This window comes from Phoenix dactylifera, chromosome 6 (assembly GCF_009389715.1).
Source record: "Phoenix dactylifera cultivar Barhee BC4 chromosome 6, palm_55x_up_171113_PBpolish2nd_filt_p, whole genome shotgun sequence".
NCBI classification, from domain to species: domain Eukaryota; kingdom Viridiplantae; phylum Streptophyta; class Magnoliopsida; order Arecales; family Arecaceae; genus Phoenix; species Phoenix dactylifera.
The window spans coordinates 7,677,561-7,696,175 of record NC_052397.1 but is presented as its reverse complement, the minus strand read 5'-3'; the positions used below and the strand labels follow the sequence as shown (position 1 = coordinate 7,696,175).

Below are 18,615 nucleotides of genomic sequence, written 5' to 3'. Positions count from 1 at the left end.
TTTATCTGATGCTTCAGGGTGTACACGCAATTCACAGTGAGACGCCGATTTAACAAAAAAAAGAAAGAAAAAGGGGTGCTTTATCAAGTGTGTGCAAGAGGACCACTGGGAAAGGGCTTTTGCACGCTTCGCAAATGAAAAAGTTGTGGATGGGAAGGGGTAACTTTAAGTTGGATCTCCCAAGTTTTTTTGCACTCCTAAAATATTGATGCTTCATTGTGTTTGTTTTCTTCCTCCCACAATTGATGCTTCATTGTCATCATAACAATAATTACGGTATTTTTATTTCTATTCTCCTTATCCTCCCTAAAATCAGCAGTCCTGATTATAAAACTTTGACACAACAGCCTAGAAGCGAGAATACCATGGAACATGATGAATATGCTGAACTTAATGAGTCTGATATCAAAGGAAGCTTAGGTTGGATCAGGCTTATTCACTAGTAGATGATACCATCGTCCTTGCCTATAACTTGGAGCTGATAACAAAGTCATAGTTCTTGCCCTTTTCCCCCTCAATTTCCCAATCAGGTTGGCTCAAGCTATATCAGAAACGGTTTTAAAAAAGGAGTCTACATCATCAGAGAATGTTAATATAAGCAATACAGACGAACCATGCAAGGACCTGTTCCTGAAGAATTTCGGCAACATAATGCAGGGCAGAAACTAGTTTCCCATAAAAATATGCATTTGAATTCCATGCTTGTACATGCTAAACTTCTGATCTTTGAACACATCCAGATTAGAATGACTCAAGGATCTGCCATGTCAGTGTTTAATGAAAAATAGTGCAATACATTTTGGCTGACTTTAGAAATGCTCATGTCCGAACAAACTAAGGAAGCTAAGGAAACATACCAAGACCAAATAGTATCTTATTCATTTTCTCAATCACTTCGTTCTAATATTCAACATAATGAGAAAATTGCATGACCAATTATTGACCCACCACCATTACTTTGCTCAACCAAGAGTAGAATAGATTGTTGCATTGTTGCTTATTCTAACTGATTTTTTGCATGCTTGGGAGGCTAGAATAATAAATACCATAAAGCTAGTAGGTGATAACTGCCTGCCAAGATATAATGACCCTGAACATGATAATTACCAAAAGATTATGAATAACAGATTTTTCACAAAAGTAGTGGCTAACTACAAAACACCGCTAAGTTGATGCTTCAGCAGCAAACATTTAGTGAAAAAAGAACAGCAAAAGAAACGGAATACCTAGTTTTCTACGTGCCTCATTGTCAAAATAATACTGTAATCAGAAGTGATATTACAACTCAAACTTGTTGAAAACTGTACCTATCCCTTGGAAGGATGTCTTAAAATAGTGAATCTTTTTACAAGAATGAGGCAACAATTTACATGACATACATGTTTTTAATAGTACAAGACACTGCTGCGATTATGACCTCACGTCTTTAAACGTACCCCCTTTTTCCAGCTCTGCAACTAGATCTCTTAGAGCTGGAACTTTACCAGCCAAAGTCCTGTACAATCTAGAGTACCTAGCTCTGGAACCGTCAGCTGTTCGTGCAAGGGCGAGCAAGCTAACTGCCTCAGGCAACTGCTCAAATACTTGTTTGATCTCCTCAAAGCTCATATGAGCAAGAACCAAAGGCCTCGGAACAACCCTTATAATTTCACCTCCTTTTGGTTCTTGGACTCGGGCATCAGCTTTGATGACAAGCTCAGAGTTCGAGTTTGCTCCACATTTAATGATGAATGGGGTCGTAGTCCCTGTGTTGAACTGCAACACATTCCACTGAGTTACTTCAGCATCTGCAGTGGACAATGAATCTGCATATGGTTGGTTAGTTCGTGCTTCATAATCAAGGCGGCCATCCTCTTCAGGTATAGACTGCAAGAATTCATAGTCTCAAATTAAAATGGCTGAGGCCTGTGGTTAATTAATTAATTAAATATTATACTAGTACCTAACTGAAAACCAGTGGAACTCAGTAAAAATATTCAACTTTTTTCTCTTTATCAGATTTTTTTCATACAATGGGACAGAGTCAAGTTGATGAACCATGATTGCACCATCTGAGCAGCTCGATGACTTGTAATTAGTGTAAGATCCATAACTCCTAATGGGCATCAAATTATACTGGATTTCTGAATGCAAGTAAACTAAAATGAAGAAATCCTATATCTACATGTTTTGCAGATAAAAGACAATTTTAACATAGCACAATTGCAACCTATATATATATATATATATATCGGTAGGTCACATGATGTAGAAATTGTTGCATATTTGTCAGCTAATGATAAAAAAAAAAAACTTATTCTTCTATCCTCGGTATTATCTCTCAATTTCTCTTTGTATAAACATTCAATATATGAAAAAATGTTGTTTCATGGTGAATTATAAGCAAATAACATCCAGAATTCATCCAATCTTAAGAATCCAGTTCTTAATATTGTGCCATGGGATTGAAACATCTGAACAATGAGCCCATCCTGAGCTCTATGATATTCTCCAATACCAGTGAGTGGAAAAAACAGCCATGTAGATCCAGTATTTGTCATAATAGAATCAATCAAAAAGAATGATTTGGGCCCGAGGTATAACTAACATCATATTCCAGAGGTATAATTTAATCCAGTATTCATTAATATAGGTTGATATTCTGAGATCTGGAGTCGGAAGCATTATATGGCAACCTAGATAAGGGGATATGATCTTAAAGAACAAAGATATCCGGTATTCCATCTTGATAGATACTTCAAACTGATAACTTACCTCTACCAATCTCTGAGCCTCCATAATCTGCCTCTGGGCACACGGATGATCAATATCAAGAAGCGATGGCATCCGTTCTAAGAGTTCTTTCAGAGATGCTAGCATTGCTTTCTTTTTGGTTTTGGTAAGAGAGCTTACAGAGGCTTGTCTCGCTATTTCCTGTGACAGAGAGAACCTAGTTTAATGTTTCTTGTAATTTAATCAATTTATTTGACAAACTTTAAATCAAGGAAGAAATGGAACTGAGAGCGGCAGACCTTCACTTGTTTCAGGATGCTATCCAAAGATATGAGAGATGCCAACCGTGCATCTTCAGCTGCTGTTGGAGGATTCCTGATGGGCGAACCACCTTCTGTTGTTAGCAAGGCTGTATCACTCCTCATTTGTTGTAAAATCTGATGATAAATGGCAGCAGCATTAAGATGCACAAACCAAAGTGTACCAAACAATATTTTCCAGATCATTCACAGAATGTTGTTGATTATAATAATAAAAATAATTTTGATTGATAAAAATGACAAGTTTCCAACTCAATTCTCAGTTTATGAGAAAAAGGTTATGATACTGTGCTTTAGAGCCATTAGTAATTTATCAGGACATGCCTGTCAGTATCATGAGACCACATTTGTTTGCAAATTTATACAATTATCTCAGCAGCAACAGAATCTCTTAATTTTGATTGGGATCCTGCTCAAACAACCTAGAAGTATCATGTACAAAATAAAAAGACTTGTGCACTTGAAAATTTGTGTACTCCCCCCCTCCTCTCTCTCTTACTGTAATTCAGAATTTTAAGTTATAATAACTAGATGTACTTGACATATTACCCTATGAAAATTACATAGGAAAGTTGTGAGATGCTAGAATCAGGTGCAAAAATCAACAACAGGATAAAAAAGACAAACTTTCAAACATTAAAATATTTACATACAGATATGCATGCATGCATTCATGCAAGCAAGCATAATGCCTAAACCCCACATTAGTTTGATTTACGATAAAAGATGGAAGAAATGGAAACTGAGAAATAAAAACAGCATTATTTGAGCAGAACTATATCATTTCAAATAAGAATATGGATAAATAAGGCATAATTCAATACCCCCAAAATCACACTTCTGCTAACAAACACATCCTACAGGAATCTGAGGGGAGGGAGAGTTTCATTGCCTCATAGATTCCTATTCCCATGACATTCTCCATGTAGTTTCACACTTTAAGGCATGATTCCGAGATCAGACACTTTCTAATGTGTCACTCATACTAAAAACTAATGTTCGGCAACTCTATAAGCTCAAAAAGATTTACACTTTCTAATGTGTCACTCATACTAAAAACTAATGTTCGGCGACTCTATAAGCTCAAAAAGATTTCAAATATATGGACTTTAAGCATAATGAAAAACTTCACCTACTTGGACTGTTTGAATGTTCCTTGTTAAAATAAATCAAAAACCAAAGGGCAGTTTGGGAAGAGGTGAACCAATCCTCCTTGCTTCGGGGGACTGGGAACAGTAATATGAGGCCCAACCAGCATCAACCTGGTTCGCCCTGGCTCATGTCCTGGAGGGAGAAAAAAATTCCCTGCTGGTCTTTTTTCTTCTTCCTTCAATACTCAGATCGCTCCCTCTCATCACTGTGGACCCTACCCCTCTCCCTCTCCCTCCCACAATCCCATGCACATACGTAAATACATATGTTGCCCAAGGTGACAACCCAAGAGGGGGGGTGAATTGGGTTTTCTAAAAATTATGTTCCCTAATTTTTACTTTGAATAGAATGCAGCGGAATAATAAGATGTTAATTACTTAAGCTCTAGGCAATTACAAGTAAAGCAGTGGAAGATTAAGCTAGAGCAATTATACTATGGCTTTAGGGTGCAATTGATCTAAAACTAACTTATAGTTGTATGATCAATTTTAATCTATGTGTATGGTAAGAATGGAGTGGAAGCTAAGCAAATCACTTATAACTCTATAGAAAACAAAGCTAGAGATATTACACAATCAAGCATGAATGGAAGGCATGAAATACAAGAGATAAGGCATCACAAACACAAAGATGTATAGTGGTTCGGTGCACCCCAGCACCTACATCCACTCCCCAAGACCTCTTGGGAATTTCACTATAATCCCTTAGATTACAGTCGGTTGTTTTACAAGCTCACAACCCAACTTGTTGTTTTGCGAGATCACAACGAACTCGGTCGGTTTTCCCAGGCTCACCGACTAGAACCAACCTCGATTGTTTTCCCGGGCTCACAATCAAACCCTTACACGTTGGTTTTACCCTAGGCTCACCAACAAACCTAAACACCGTTGGTTTTCCTTTGGCTCACCAACAAACCTTAACCTCTTGATTCAATCCCTTGATTGAATCAAGTTACAAGATATTTGACTAAGAATTTAAAGCAAGTACAAGCTTCTTAACTAAGCAAATATATCAAATATAAACAAATGGAGTAAAGAGAAGCTCTCAAACGAATTTTGAAGATGAAGGAACTCGGCTTCTTCTTTACTTGACCCTCTTTTGATTTGGCACGAGGTAGAGGATGATTGAGGCAGCACACGGATGGAGAGGAAGCTTTGGGATTCACTTGGATGCTCTTCTTCTCTCTATTTCACTTTGGATGGCCCTTTTGTGCTTATGGGAGATTTCCCTTGTAATCTCTTTGAAATCTCTTCCCTAAATATTTTCTCCCACTTCCATACCTTCTCCCCTAGCTCTCCTCTTGATTTTATAGCTTTAGAGGGAGTCCCAACAAAAATCTAGCCGTTAGAGACAAAAATAGAGCCGTTGGAATCAAGAAAAAACTAGCCGTTATGCCTCCCAGCGTGCTCGAGTCGACTCGGCTGAAGTAGGAGTCGACTCGGCTGAAACAGGAGTTGATCTGTGAATAGTAGTCTGCCGGCACTGTAGCTGGGAGTCGACTCCTGAAGTTGGGAGTCGACTCCTGAAGTTGGGAGTCGACTCCTGAAATTGGGAGTCGACTCGAGATCACTGTAGCGCAGAAAATCAACTCTCTGTCTTTTTGTTTGTTCTCAGTCGGAGTCGACTCGTAGAGTCCCGGAGTCGACTCGAGCACTGTTCCTTGAAACTCTAGAGTGCCAGAGTCGACTCGAAACTTCCAGGAGTCGACTCGAGGACTATTCTTTTGAATTTTTCTTTGAATTTGCTCCTTCAACTTGAATTCTTTGAACTTGAAACTTGGGCCAATGAATTGTAGCTTTCTTCCAACTTTTCTTGAGAACTTTGGAGGCCTTCTTGTATTCTTCCAACTTGCTATGTTCCTTGCAAAATAAATATCTTTCTCCTTGCAACACAAACATTAGTATTTATACTTCAAGGTTTTGTGATCATCAAAATCAATCTTTGAATCAATCTTTGGGTCATCAGTCTCCCCCTTTTTGATGATGACAAAACTTGGAGTATATGCAATATAAAAGATATTGTTTTCTAGAAGTAATACATAGCAAAGTTGCATGAAGTAGAAAACATATATATTTAAAAAACATACTTCATGATAATGCTTTAGATTTAATCAACTTAAGATAATCAATATATGTCAATTCCAGCTGATTTGTATTCAATTCAAAACATAAAGCATTATGAGCATATACTTAGATATTTCTCCCCCTTTTTGACAACATCAAAAAGATAGGGAAACATTAAGCACAAAGATCAGAATACTCATATATTTCTTTTCCTTATTGTACTCTGATTTGAATGTTAAATTATTGCAAGGATATGAATCATATAACTCAAGGCAATAATATTGGAATCAGATTAATGAGCACAGATCAGAGCCAATTAAGATAATTTCAGAACAGAACACATTAAATGTGATTTCAAGAAGTTTTCTAATTTGATACCACAGATAGTTTTCTATTCAAGTGTAGGTGGAATCTTCCTTAGGTTAATTCAAGAAGTACTACAAATGATATTCAAAGAAAACACGAGTGGAAATCTAACCTCTCTTCAATAATAAGTATGAAAGCTTGTTCATTTAAGACCTTTTGCCCAATCTATTAAGTATTTTATCAAACATGAGAGCAATTTTAGTTAATTTTCAGAGTAAAAGATCAAAACTTATATATTTGAGAGACATATCATCATGTTGGATCATTAATTTTTAATGTCTTCAAAGTTCTTTTATTCCTTTAGAAAATAAGCACAATTTGATACATATATAAAGATATGAATTGGCACAGAATTGACGTTCTAAAGAGCAAGCTAATTAGGACTTATTAGTGAATTTCAAAATAAATTTTCTAAGAGATACTCAAGACCATTCAACACGTTATTCTCCCCCTTTGTCATTAAGTTAAAGGCTCTTAAGATCAACTTGCAATTTGGTTCATGATTTATGCATAAGATATACTAACCAAATAACACGCCTCAAGGTGTATCATAAAGGTTTTCAGATTTAAATTTCAGATGATACATATTGGAGAGTATTAGGATCACTTTTCATTTAGTATTCTTTCTCTCTCCTTTATAAATTTATGCAATTAAGTTCCATCAGACCTCTCCTTCTGAAATTTTCTTTCTCCCCCTCAATTGATCATTCCATCTAAGAGTTTTAAAATTTGAAGATAATGTTCAATAAAATCGTCAATCTCAAAAATATATTTTCTATAAGTTTCAGCTTATTTTTACAAGACTCAAGGTTTGAGATAAGACAACCTTTATAGAACTCATCTCAAGGTAATTAAAGCATGTCTTGCAATATAAGGAGGTTCATCAAAATCAATCCATAAAGTGCAAGGTATGCATCAAATTGAAGTGACTTTAGGATAAGATACTGAATATCTAAAGCTCCCCCTTAAAAGATGCATTCTTCTTTAATCTTTCTTTTCTTTTGTCGAATTTCAGATTTTAATGATAAACGTGAATAGAGCTGAAACTTTATGATATCAAGAATGTAGAGTGATCTAGAAATATTCACAATTTATAGTAATCACTCTTGTTAATCTTTTAAGAACAAGTTATGCTTTCTCCTAATCTTAGAGAAAATGTATGAAAATATTAATCAAAAGTAATTCATTTGAAGCTTAGTTTCTTTTAAAAGCATTTACATTTTCTTTCTTTTAGATCATTCACTCTATTGATGAAAGTCTTTAATGATATAGGAGAGAAAAACATATAGATGATCATGGAAGTATATGTATTTATAGAACTCAATTTCTTAATCACAATTTTTCAGCAATGTATACATGAAACTCAATAAATTTTTTAAATATTAAAATAAAGTCATATATTTTAAAAATATTTACTTGCAATCAAGATCATTGAAAGACACATCATTTAGACCAATATTGGTACATTTTAATGATAAGAAAAGATATGTTTCGGATGCGTATCGGAGCAATCAAAATAAATTATGTTTTTCTTACATTAACATTTTATTTAGTAATCATATGGAGTTTAAGCTTTTATACAAAATCAAATTCTGAATTTCATAAAGATTTTCAATAGAGGCCTTTTAAGTCATAATTTGAGATATGTATCTTTCACATTGTGGCTCATCTTAAATTATTATGATTGAAAAATACATATTTCAATACCATTAAAGCACTTTCAGAATCTTTGTGTTTAATTTTGAGTTTCGATACAAAATAAAGGATATTTTAACAAGTATTAGGACATTATGTATCAAAGTTAGGCGAGTAGAAAGATAGATCAAAATTAATTTATTTTCCCTAAATAGAGATATTCTTCTCTTCTCCTTTCTACAATTTTATTTAGCTTTCAGATTTTAACAATGATTGTGAATGACAAATCTGAAATTTCTTTTCAATAAAACTAAACAAAAGATGTTATGTAGCAATTCATGCATTCAATCAAATTGTCCAAGTATGAAACATTACAAAATATTGAGAACCCATAAATCAAGACATCATACTATATGCAAAATATATTAAGTGTTAAGTCATGCATTAAATAATAATAACAAGCATGTCAAGGATCAAAGTCAATTCTTTTCAAATACACTCCCCCTATTTAAATATCATCTTGCATTGACTTCATCCTTATGGTGTGTTTCCAAGTGACTAATAATTAGACTTGATTCTTTTTATATATTTTCATTTACTTTGTCTTTCATTTTTAACTTTCTTATGCTTTATATTCTATTTGCTCCCTATCCGGTGGAGTTGGGAAGGGGCACGAGGTACTACCACTAGCCTCCCTCTTGTGCCGTCCCTAATATGCCCTACACCGAATAGTTGGGTCAAATAGTGCCGGGTACTACCACTAGCCTCCCCATTGGCACCATCCCTATGATGAGCAATATAGAAGGATTAAAATGTTTGCTTCGAATTCTCCCTGTTTAAGTGTAATTAATTATGGATTTTATCCCTTCCAAATGTGCCAAATATATTATGCTTGTTTTACTTTTCCTTAAGATTGGAGTATTTGCCTTTGCTTAGATTCTACACCTCTTGAATAATATTCATTTTCTTTTCTTTATCTCTCTCTCTTTTTGTTATTCTCAAGTAATTTACATGAAAGAGCAGAATAAAGAAATAATCTTATGTATCATATAGATGTATATCATGCAAACAACATTTTCATTGTGCTCAATGATTCATAATTTCTTACAAGTTATTTTAAATCAAAATTTTAAGCATAAACTTGTGTATTTCATGGTTATGATATAGGCAAAGAAATCATTTAGTTTAGGCAAACCATGAAACAATTTCTAAGAGCATAAGTCAATCAATATGTATAGAGCCATGATATCAAAAGTTAATAATTAAAGAACTTAATCATGCCATAATAAGACTTAAGTTGTTGACTTTGCTCAAGAAGTATCTAGAATTACCAATCCATTCTGCATTCTTCAGTCAAATACCTACTAGATTTCTTATGTATGAACCTTTGGCTGAAGAAGGTCCTCTCTCTTGTTTGCAAGTGAATGTTTATTGTATCTTACATGGAGATATCCTTCAAGTTGAGATCTCTCATTTTCTTGCTCAAGGATCCTGCATTATTAACAAACTCCTTTTCTTTCTTGAAAGAAAGTCATTGGTTTCTTCAAGATACAAAACATTCATCCAACATATTTTTTTAACTAGATGACTCAATATAAGATATGACAATAGTTGAATATTGAGTCACTTTACGCAAGAGATTGCCTAAATATAAGCAAGCACATATCACTTGAACTAAAGAGATAGTTTCATTAACCAAGATGGTTCAAGGACAAGTATGTGAGGCAATAGGAAGTTTTATCAAGGTCAAATCAATTTCTCAAAAACGATTTAGTTTAGATTTTATTTGCTTAAGATAATTATTAATAAGACATGCTAGCTAAGTTTTAATCAACTTATCTTAAACAGTTGTTTCTATCAAAATTCATATTATGATTTATTTGTTATCAATAAACTATGATTCATTAAACTTAGATTGAAGGCTTGCACAAGTGCACATAATGAGCATATAATCTGGTCTACTAGCTGTATGATAAAATAATTATTCTATCATGCTTCAATACAACTTTAAAACAATAGACCTACTTTGCTCATTCTTTTCAAATTCTTCAAGATGGGATCATAGATATACCCTCTTCATGCCAATCTTCTATAAGTGTTTTCTTGTGGACTAACTTTGGTCAATGAAGATCCCCTTTCTTGTTTGTCTTAATTTGGAGTTTGAGAAAGAAAATGTTAACTCGTTCATTATACATATTTCAAACTCACTTTGCATGAGCTTAGTAAAATCTTCATATAACTCTTTATTAGTAGAACCAGAAATGATGTCATTAATGTATACTTTAAGCAAGTAAGATATCACACATTTTTTGATGCAAAGAATTATCACTATTACCTTATATCAAAGAGGTTGCTTAAGCTTTTATATCGTGCTTTTGATGCTTGTTTCAAATCATATATTGCTTTATCATATTTGTAATGAGTGTTTTCAAGTATGGTGGTAATTTAACATATATCTTCTTTAGTAAACACATAGGAGTCCTTATACACTCATTTGATATAATATAAAGCTCATAAAGCAAGCAAATGATAATGGTGATCTTTACTTTTAATCATGCAAGAATCTTATCAAGATCTATCTTATCTTTTCTTGATTTAGTCTTTTAATAGTCATCACTTTTTCCTTCATTAAGAGCATATCTGAAAAATCCAATTTGGTTCTAATTGTTAACAAGTTTTTCAGATTGTTATATGTAAGAGATTAACCATATACATACATAATTTAATTTTAGTATTTTGATAATAAATCAGTAGTCTCATAAAGAATAAGATACCTTGATATTTTTGCACCTAAAAACTTTTCATTGAATACTCTATATGCATTGCTTGATGAATGATATCCAAGGGTAGACATATCTCTATCAGATTTGGCATTATTTTCATAAGAGCATATTAAGCATAACATGTACGACTGAAAAATATGAAAGATATGCAATGGTTCATTTTCCATTTTTTTCAGAAGATCAAAATTTTCATCAAAAATAGATTTAATAGAAATCATATGTATGACAAGCAGTGATGATAGTCTTTTGAAGAATTATTTGGGTAGATGACTATCATACACAATTGTCTTTTTCATTTCTTCAAGAATTCTATTTTCCTCATGGTGTCCTTGGTGCTGAAATCATTGGATTTAATATTATTTTCTGAATAACCTTTATCAGGATTTTGGTTTTCAACACTGTGCCATGATACTCTTTATCTTCACAGTTTGGAAACCTTTTTCATTTGAAACACTTTTACAAGGTTTAGCAAATACAGAAAAAATACTTTAGTTTTATTTGCCAAGAACAAATCCAATGTAAGCTTTTGAGAACTTAGAGATGGAAACAACATCTTTTAGATTTAGAAATGATTTTTGTTTGTTTCCTTAGTTAGCATGCATAGCAAAACTTTGACCTTTCAGAGGATAATCTAAGTAAGCCAATGGCAAGGTCTTTTGAGATTAAGTACATACTAGCATGAGTTGATTTTATATGCCAAGGATGGTTTCTTTAATCTTGGTATTCATAGTGCATATATTCAAAAGCATACCAAGTACACATTATCATATCTATGATCAATAAATAATAATGCCATGGATAAAAACTCTCACTCAAGCATATAGAGAATTCATAGAGTTATTCTTAATAAATTGATTAATCATTTAGCAACTTATCCAATAGTGAGTATCCTATAAAATGAAGTGATTTGATTATATTTCCAAAAGTATTTTCTATATCACAAAATTGATCAACACATGTACTTCATATTTTAATCGGATACTAAAACAAAAATAATGATGAGATGCAAAGATTACTGATTTCATTATTATTATTATTCTATTTAAAATTACTTTTCATAAGTATATTTTAAGTTTCATTTTTGACATGTGTCTAGAGTACCCATTTGTATGAAAGTTCTATTTGTTCCATGGGTATCTTGGCACATCTATGTCTACATCCTCATATTTTCATTTTGGGTACCCAAGCTTGCTTGGATCCTTGAGAATTAGGACATATGGTTCCTTTTGGAATCCAAATCTGTTTGATAGTAATAACTTTACCATTTGATTTAATTGTGTTAGAACCATAGGTAAAGTTGTTATGCCCATTCTTTTCATGTTTGAGATAAGTTATCTTATTTAATGGTTTGCATGGTGAATTGATAACCTTTTTCTCTAGAGATTTATTGTTAAGTAAAGGAGTCAAGCCAAGTTTTGATTTATCATAAGCAACATATTGGCTTTCAAACATCATTTTCAATTGTTCTGAGCTTACGGTGAATTTGTTAATAAAAGATTTTAATTGATTAATTTCTTTACTTAAGTTTTGATTTTCTCTAATTAAGCTATGATTTTTCTGAATCAATTCTTCTGAAAATGACCTTAAGCTTTCATTTTCAGAATTTAGTTTCTTTTGTATTTCATCATTAGAATTTCTTTCTTTTGAAATTTTCAGATTTAGTTTCTTAAGATTTTTATTCTTTACAGCTAATTTTCTACATTCACTATACAAATCATGAAAAGCATTTAATAATTCATCATGAGAATATTCTTCATGAAATTCATTAGATTCAGATTCTACTTTATCTTCTAGTGCCATAAAACATAAGTTAGTTACCTTTTGTAGTTCATTGGAGCTAATATCATCATTATTGCTCCTAGCTTTCATTTTCTTGCTTGACTCTTCCTTGGTCAAGGCGTTCTTCCTTTTTATCTCTTTCTTTCTTTCTTCTTGCTTCCTCTTCTTCTTTGTCTTTAGGAAGCTTTTGAATTTTCTTGCTGTTCTTTCTTCCTCGAGTCGACTCGAGTTTACTTGGAGTCGACTCGACTGACTTGAGAGTCGACTCGAGATCTTCGGGAGACGTCTCGTTCTCAGAGGCCTAAAAGATGATTCTCTGTCTTTTGAATTGTTCTGCCTCGGAGTCGACTCGGCTAACTTGGGAGTCGACTCGGAACTACTTGGAGTCGACTCGTTCACAGGGTCTTCAAGACTGTGTCTCTGCCTTTCAGACTGTTCTTCTCTAGGAGTCGACTCGGACAAACTGGGAGTCGACTCGGCTACTGTGGAGGATTCTGCAATCTCATTGTTAGTACGCAATTGAAGCACAAGTGAGCTAATCTGAGATTTATCATAAATATTTTCTAAAGTATCCCAGATCTCCTTAGCAGATAAGCATGCAGAAATTTCATTAAACTTCGTTTCATGAATAGCACAATATAATATGTTCATAGCATTAGCATTCAATTGTGCTAAGTCCTTTTCATTAATAGTTTGAGAGAGTGTGTGAAGGTCATTTATTATGATTTTCCATAAATAATAGTTTTGTGATTGAATAAAAATGCGCATGCGTGCTTTCCAATATGTGTAGTCTATGCCATTAAACAGTGGAGGCCTATCAATTAACTGTCCCTCTCCTAGAAAACTATCTATTTGAGTTGTCATGATCTTTGGCTCTTGATCGTGAGATCAATAATTAATCTTGAGCACCTGCTCTGATACCACTTGTTGCCCAAGGTGACAACCCAAGAGGGGGGGTGAATTGGGTTTTCTAAAAATTATGTTCCCTAATTTTTACTTTGAATAGAATGCAGCGGAATAATAAGATGTTAATTACTTAAGCTCTAGGCAATTACAAGTAAAGCAGTGGAAGATTAAGCTAGAGCAATTATACTATGGCTTTAGGGTGCAATTGATCTAAAACTAACTTATAGTTGTATGATCAATTTTAATCTATGTGTATGGTAAGAATGGAGTGGAAGCTAAGCAAATCACTTATAACTCTATAGAAAACAAAGCTAGAGATATTACACAATCAAGCATGAATGGAAGGCATGAAATACAAGAGATAAGGCATCACAAACACAAAGATGTATAGTGGTTCGGTGCACCCCAGCACCTACATCCACTCCCCAAGACCTCTTGGGAATTTCACTATAATCCCTTAGATTACAGTCGGTTGTTTTACAAGCTCACAACCCAACTTGTTGTTTTGCGAGATCACAACGAACTCGGTCGGTTTTCCCAGGCTCACCGACTAGAACCAACCTCGATTGTTTTCCCGGGCTCACAATCAAACCCTTACACGTTGGTTTTACCCTAGGCTCACCAACAAACCTAAACACCGTTGGTTTTCCTTTGGCTCACCAACAAACCTTAACCTCTTGATTCAATCCCTTGATTGAATCAAGTTACAAGATATTTGACTAAGAATTTAAAGCAAGTACAAGCTTCTTAACTAAGCAAATATATCAAATATAAACAAATGGAGTAAAGAGAAGCTCTCAAACGAATTTTGAAGATGAAGGAACTCGGCTTCTTCTTTACTTGACCCTCTTTTGATTTGGCACGAGGTAGAGGATGATTGAGGCAGCACACGGATGGAGAGGAAGCTTTGGGATTCACTTGGATGCTCTTCTTCTCTCTATTTCACTTTGGATGGCCCTTTTGTGCTTATGGGAGATTTCCCTTGTAATCTCTTTGAAATCTCTTCCCTAAATATTTTCTCCCACTTCCATACCTTCTCCCCTAGCTCTCCTCTTGATTTTATAGCTTTAGAGGGAGTCCCAACAAAAATCTAGCCGTTAGAGACAAAAATAGAGCCGTTGGAATCAAGAAAAAACTAGCCGTTATGCCTCCCAGCGTGCTCGAGTCGACTCGGCTGAAGTAGGAGTCGACTCGGCTGAAACAGGAGTTGATCTGTGAATAGTAGTCTGCCGGCACTGTAGCTGGGAGTCGACTCCTGAAGTTGGGAGTCGACTCCTGAAGTTGGGAGTCGACTCCTGAAATTGGGAGTCGACTCGAGATCACTGTAGCGCAGAAAATCAACTCTCTGTCTTTTTGTTTGTTCTCAGTCGGAGTCGACTCGTAGAGTCCCGGAGTCGACTCGAGCACTGTTCCTTGAAACTCTAGAGTGCCAGAGTCGACTCGAAACTTCCAGGAGTCGACTCGAGGACTATTCTTTTGAATTTTTCTTTGAATTTGCTCCTTCAACTTGAATTCTTTGAACTTGAAACTTGGGCCAATGAATTGTAGCTTTCTTCCAACTTTTCTTGAGAACTTTGGAGGCCTTCTTGTATTCTTCCAACTTGCTATGTTCCTTGCAAAATAAATATCTTTCTCCTTGCAACACAAACATTAGTATTTATACTTCAAGGTTTTGTGATCATCAAAATCAATCTTTGAATCAATCTTTGGGTCATCAACATATCACATGTGCATGCAAACAAGCATGAAACAGACATGAGATATATGCATGTGCACACACACATATACATTGTACCCTCTAAAACTAGCATTATAATGGAAATCACAGAAAAAAAGGAAACATGCGAGAGGCTAAAAAGTCTTAAAATACATAATACACACACACACACACACACAAGTTTCCTTTTTTTTTTTGGGGTAACTTCCATTATATTGCTAGTTTTGAGTATACAGCATATATTAGTGCCTCCACATGCATGCATATATGTTTGTATGCGTAGTTTATATATAACACATACACACAAACACATATCAATTGTATTTATCTTTGAATTTTTAAACATAACGTAACATTAACTCACATTTTTTTAACAAAAACAAGAAGATCAAAAAAGGTAGGAAATGTTTAGTACAGAAAAATTAATAGTTGAGTTCACCCGTATAGATTGTAAGCATAAATAGGTATATGTGCATTGTACCTATGTGAGTGCTTGTCATACTGCCCAGAGTACAAGAAAATATGTAGCATGGTACTATATGAGATAAACAAACACTCAAAAATTGCTTTCAACTGGTTAGCTGAAAAAATTGACCATAGTCAGACCTTCCAATTAGTGTAACAAAATGGGATCAGATTATCAAAACCAACACCTAATACATCCAAATTATGAGAATTTGACAAAGAACATTACCTAACACATAAACGTTTTGAGTAAGATGATTCATTGGATATCATCCCCAGGAGTGGAGCCAAGATTTTGACATAGGGGGGTCAAGTCTTATGATTTTATTATATCCATTTAATTTTAATTAATATTTATTATTAAAATAAATAATCAAAAATCAAAAATCTTATTCATTCTCAACTAAGAATGAGAATTTTTTAACCTCAGTGGAAATAAAAAGTTAGAAAATCATTGGTAGAAGCCTCATAACATTCATAATGATTAAAAAATGATTATGCATCTTTATGGTGTTGAACGAAAATAAGGGCTGATTGAAGAAAAGCAAATGGGATTCCTTCTTCCAGAAAATATATATTGGTGGAATTAGGTAGTTGAAAATTTTAACGTAACAAAAAAGGCACGACAATCAAATAAAGTTGGGTTCAAAAAAGAATATAAGATTGAATAAATAAATTTAATTGAAGCATAACTTGACACTAATATCTAGGAATGAGACCACTATCATTGATAGACTCATGGATTCCTTTTTCTTCAGTATTGCTTTGACAATGTCATGCAGTCGCCTAAAATCTTCCCAACCCCAAAGAGAGAGAGAGAGAAGCCTGCTATCTTTGTCTAGAACACAGAAAGATTGAGGTCCCAGATCCTCGAGAGAGAGAGAACGAAGGCACAAGAGGGCATGCTAGTCTGATAGTTTCTACTATAACCTTCTCTATCTTTTAGCATCAATCCAGAGATCTCTTTTTAAAAATGATTTAAAAAAATAGCGGCCCAATGCACTAGGCTGCCACCACTATGAGGTCTAGGAGGATCGAATAATGCAATCTTATCCATGCATGCAGAGAGGTTGTTTTCATGTTTCGAACCAATGATGCCCAGGTCATAACAGAGTAACCGTTGCACCAAGGCTCACCATCTAAATTTATCAAATAATGAGAAAAAAATTAAACGTAGCTATTTTTAAACTTATCAAATAATGAATTGAGGTAGATCCTAATCCATTAGGGGGGGCTCTTACATGTACTACATGTATACAGGGGCCATGCCCCCATTCCCAGGTGCACTTGGCTCCACCCTTGATCATCCCTAGTCCTCCATTTTTTTATTTAGAAGTTTAATTAGGCATAGATAGAAGTTGCCACCTATACCTATTAATGTGTCCTTGAAACAAACATAGTTCTACAACTCAAAATAATACATATGATGGTACAAGTATGCAAGCAACTACCTTCTTTCTCTTATGATCAACAGACTCTAGAGCTGAACGGAGCTTATTCACATGGGAAATGTCCTCAGCCTGTTCCGTTGCCAAGGTACCTGCTATATCCTATCAAAAACCAAGACACAAGAAAGAAAGAAGTCAAATTCATAGTTCATACATTCTTCAAAGGCTTATAAAAAAAATTAAAACATAAAACAAAAGGTCTTAATTGTTCTGCACCTTAAAAATGATAAGAATCTGAATACTAAGCCTGCAGGTGATATGTTATACACATATAAGAAAATGAACATATGTATACATACATGGATGCATATATGGCATAAGATATATGGGTACAATATACTGAATTCAGAAAGAAAGAGACCTAATCTCCAACGATATGAAGCATCTTGTCGAAGGAAGATGAGCAAAAGGTGACATGACATCAGGTGGTATATAAGTCTAAAAATATTCTGTTGATTGGAAGTTCTCTACAAAAATATCCAACAGGAATTGCTGGATGCATGATATGTTTTCAAGATTACTCAAACACCATTACAAGCATTAGGTTCTCATTAACATGACAAACCATCATACTCATCGAACTACTGTTCTAACAAATATGGGTTGGAAATACAGAAGAACTCTGAGTCAATAATGTTCCAACTTCCATGAAAGGATTGAGCAGCATGCATGACTGCTCTGTACAATATATCAATCATCTAGAGTTCGGTGCCACATTGCTGACTAAGAAAAGTTTAAGCAAGATAACGGATTGCTATTAAACCTGCAAGGCCAGTTGGCAAGTAGGGAATCTACCACATTGGTTGCATTTTAAGATCACACGACCAAAGCAACTGTTGAAATCCCCCATGTATTGGTCAAATTTCAAGATCACAAAGCCAAAGAGCAACTCTCCAAAAGTCCCCAGATTTGGAATAGTCAAGTGAGATGCACTGCCTGTGACAACTGAATGTCAAACTACTTCACTCTTTATGAGGTTAATGGCTGCTCATCCAAATAGTTGTCAATATACAGTGTACCAACCAATTGTATACATAGTAACCCGAAGAACAAAAGAATCATCAATTAGCAAGTACAAAGTAAAACAAACAGTGGTTTAAAAGCTTTGTGAAATTTATTTGTCATTTCTATACACAATTCATTGATCATAATATACAATGTCTAAGATTCTTTAAAATCAAAATTCCACATCATCATTCCCTGACTATAAGATTGAGTCAGCATAAATTACAGCATTAGCATTTTGACTAGATTGTGGGGAAAAAGCCT

General features: G+C 34.3%; 1 protein-coding gene across 4 annotated transcripts in view; it reads right to left on the bottom strand.

The window, feature by feature from the left end:
• Nucleotides 1-1,214: 1,214 nt before the first annotated feature.
• LOC103718693 (kinesin-like protein KIN-14L) overlaps nt 1,215-18,615 on the bottom strand; it is an 81,058-nt gene continuing 63,657 nt past the window's right edge. For 3 of the 4 annotated variants that reach the window (XM_026809107.2, XM_026809108.2, XM_039127356.1), the window contains 4 exons: nt 17,350-17,448; nt 3,012-3,149; nt 2,755-2,913; nt 1,411-1,866 (listed from right to left, as the gene is read on the bottom strand). In XM_026809107.2, coding sequence (XP_026664908.2) covers nt 1,411-1,866; nt 2,755-2,913; nt 3,012-3,149; nt 17,350-17,448 — 852 coding nt within the window. Of the gene's footprint in view, nt 1,867-2,754; nt 2,914-3,011; nt 3,150-17,349; nt 17,449-18,615 lie in introns of all 4 variants that reach the window. The other variant, XM_008807623.3, reaches the window with a different exon arrangement.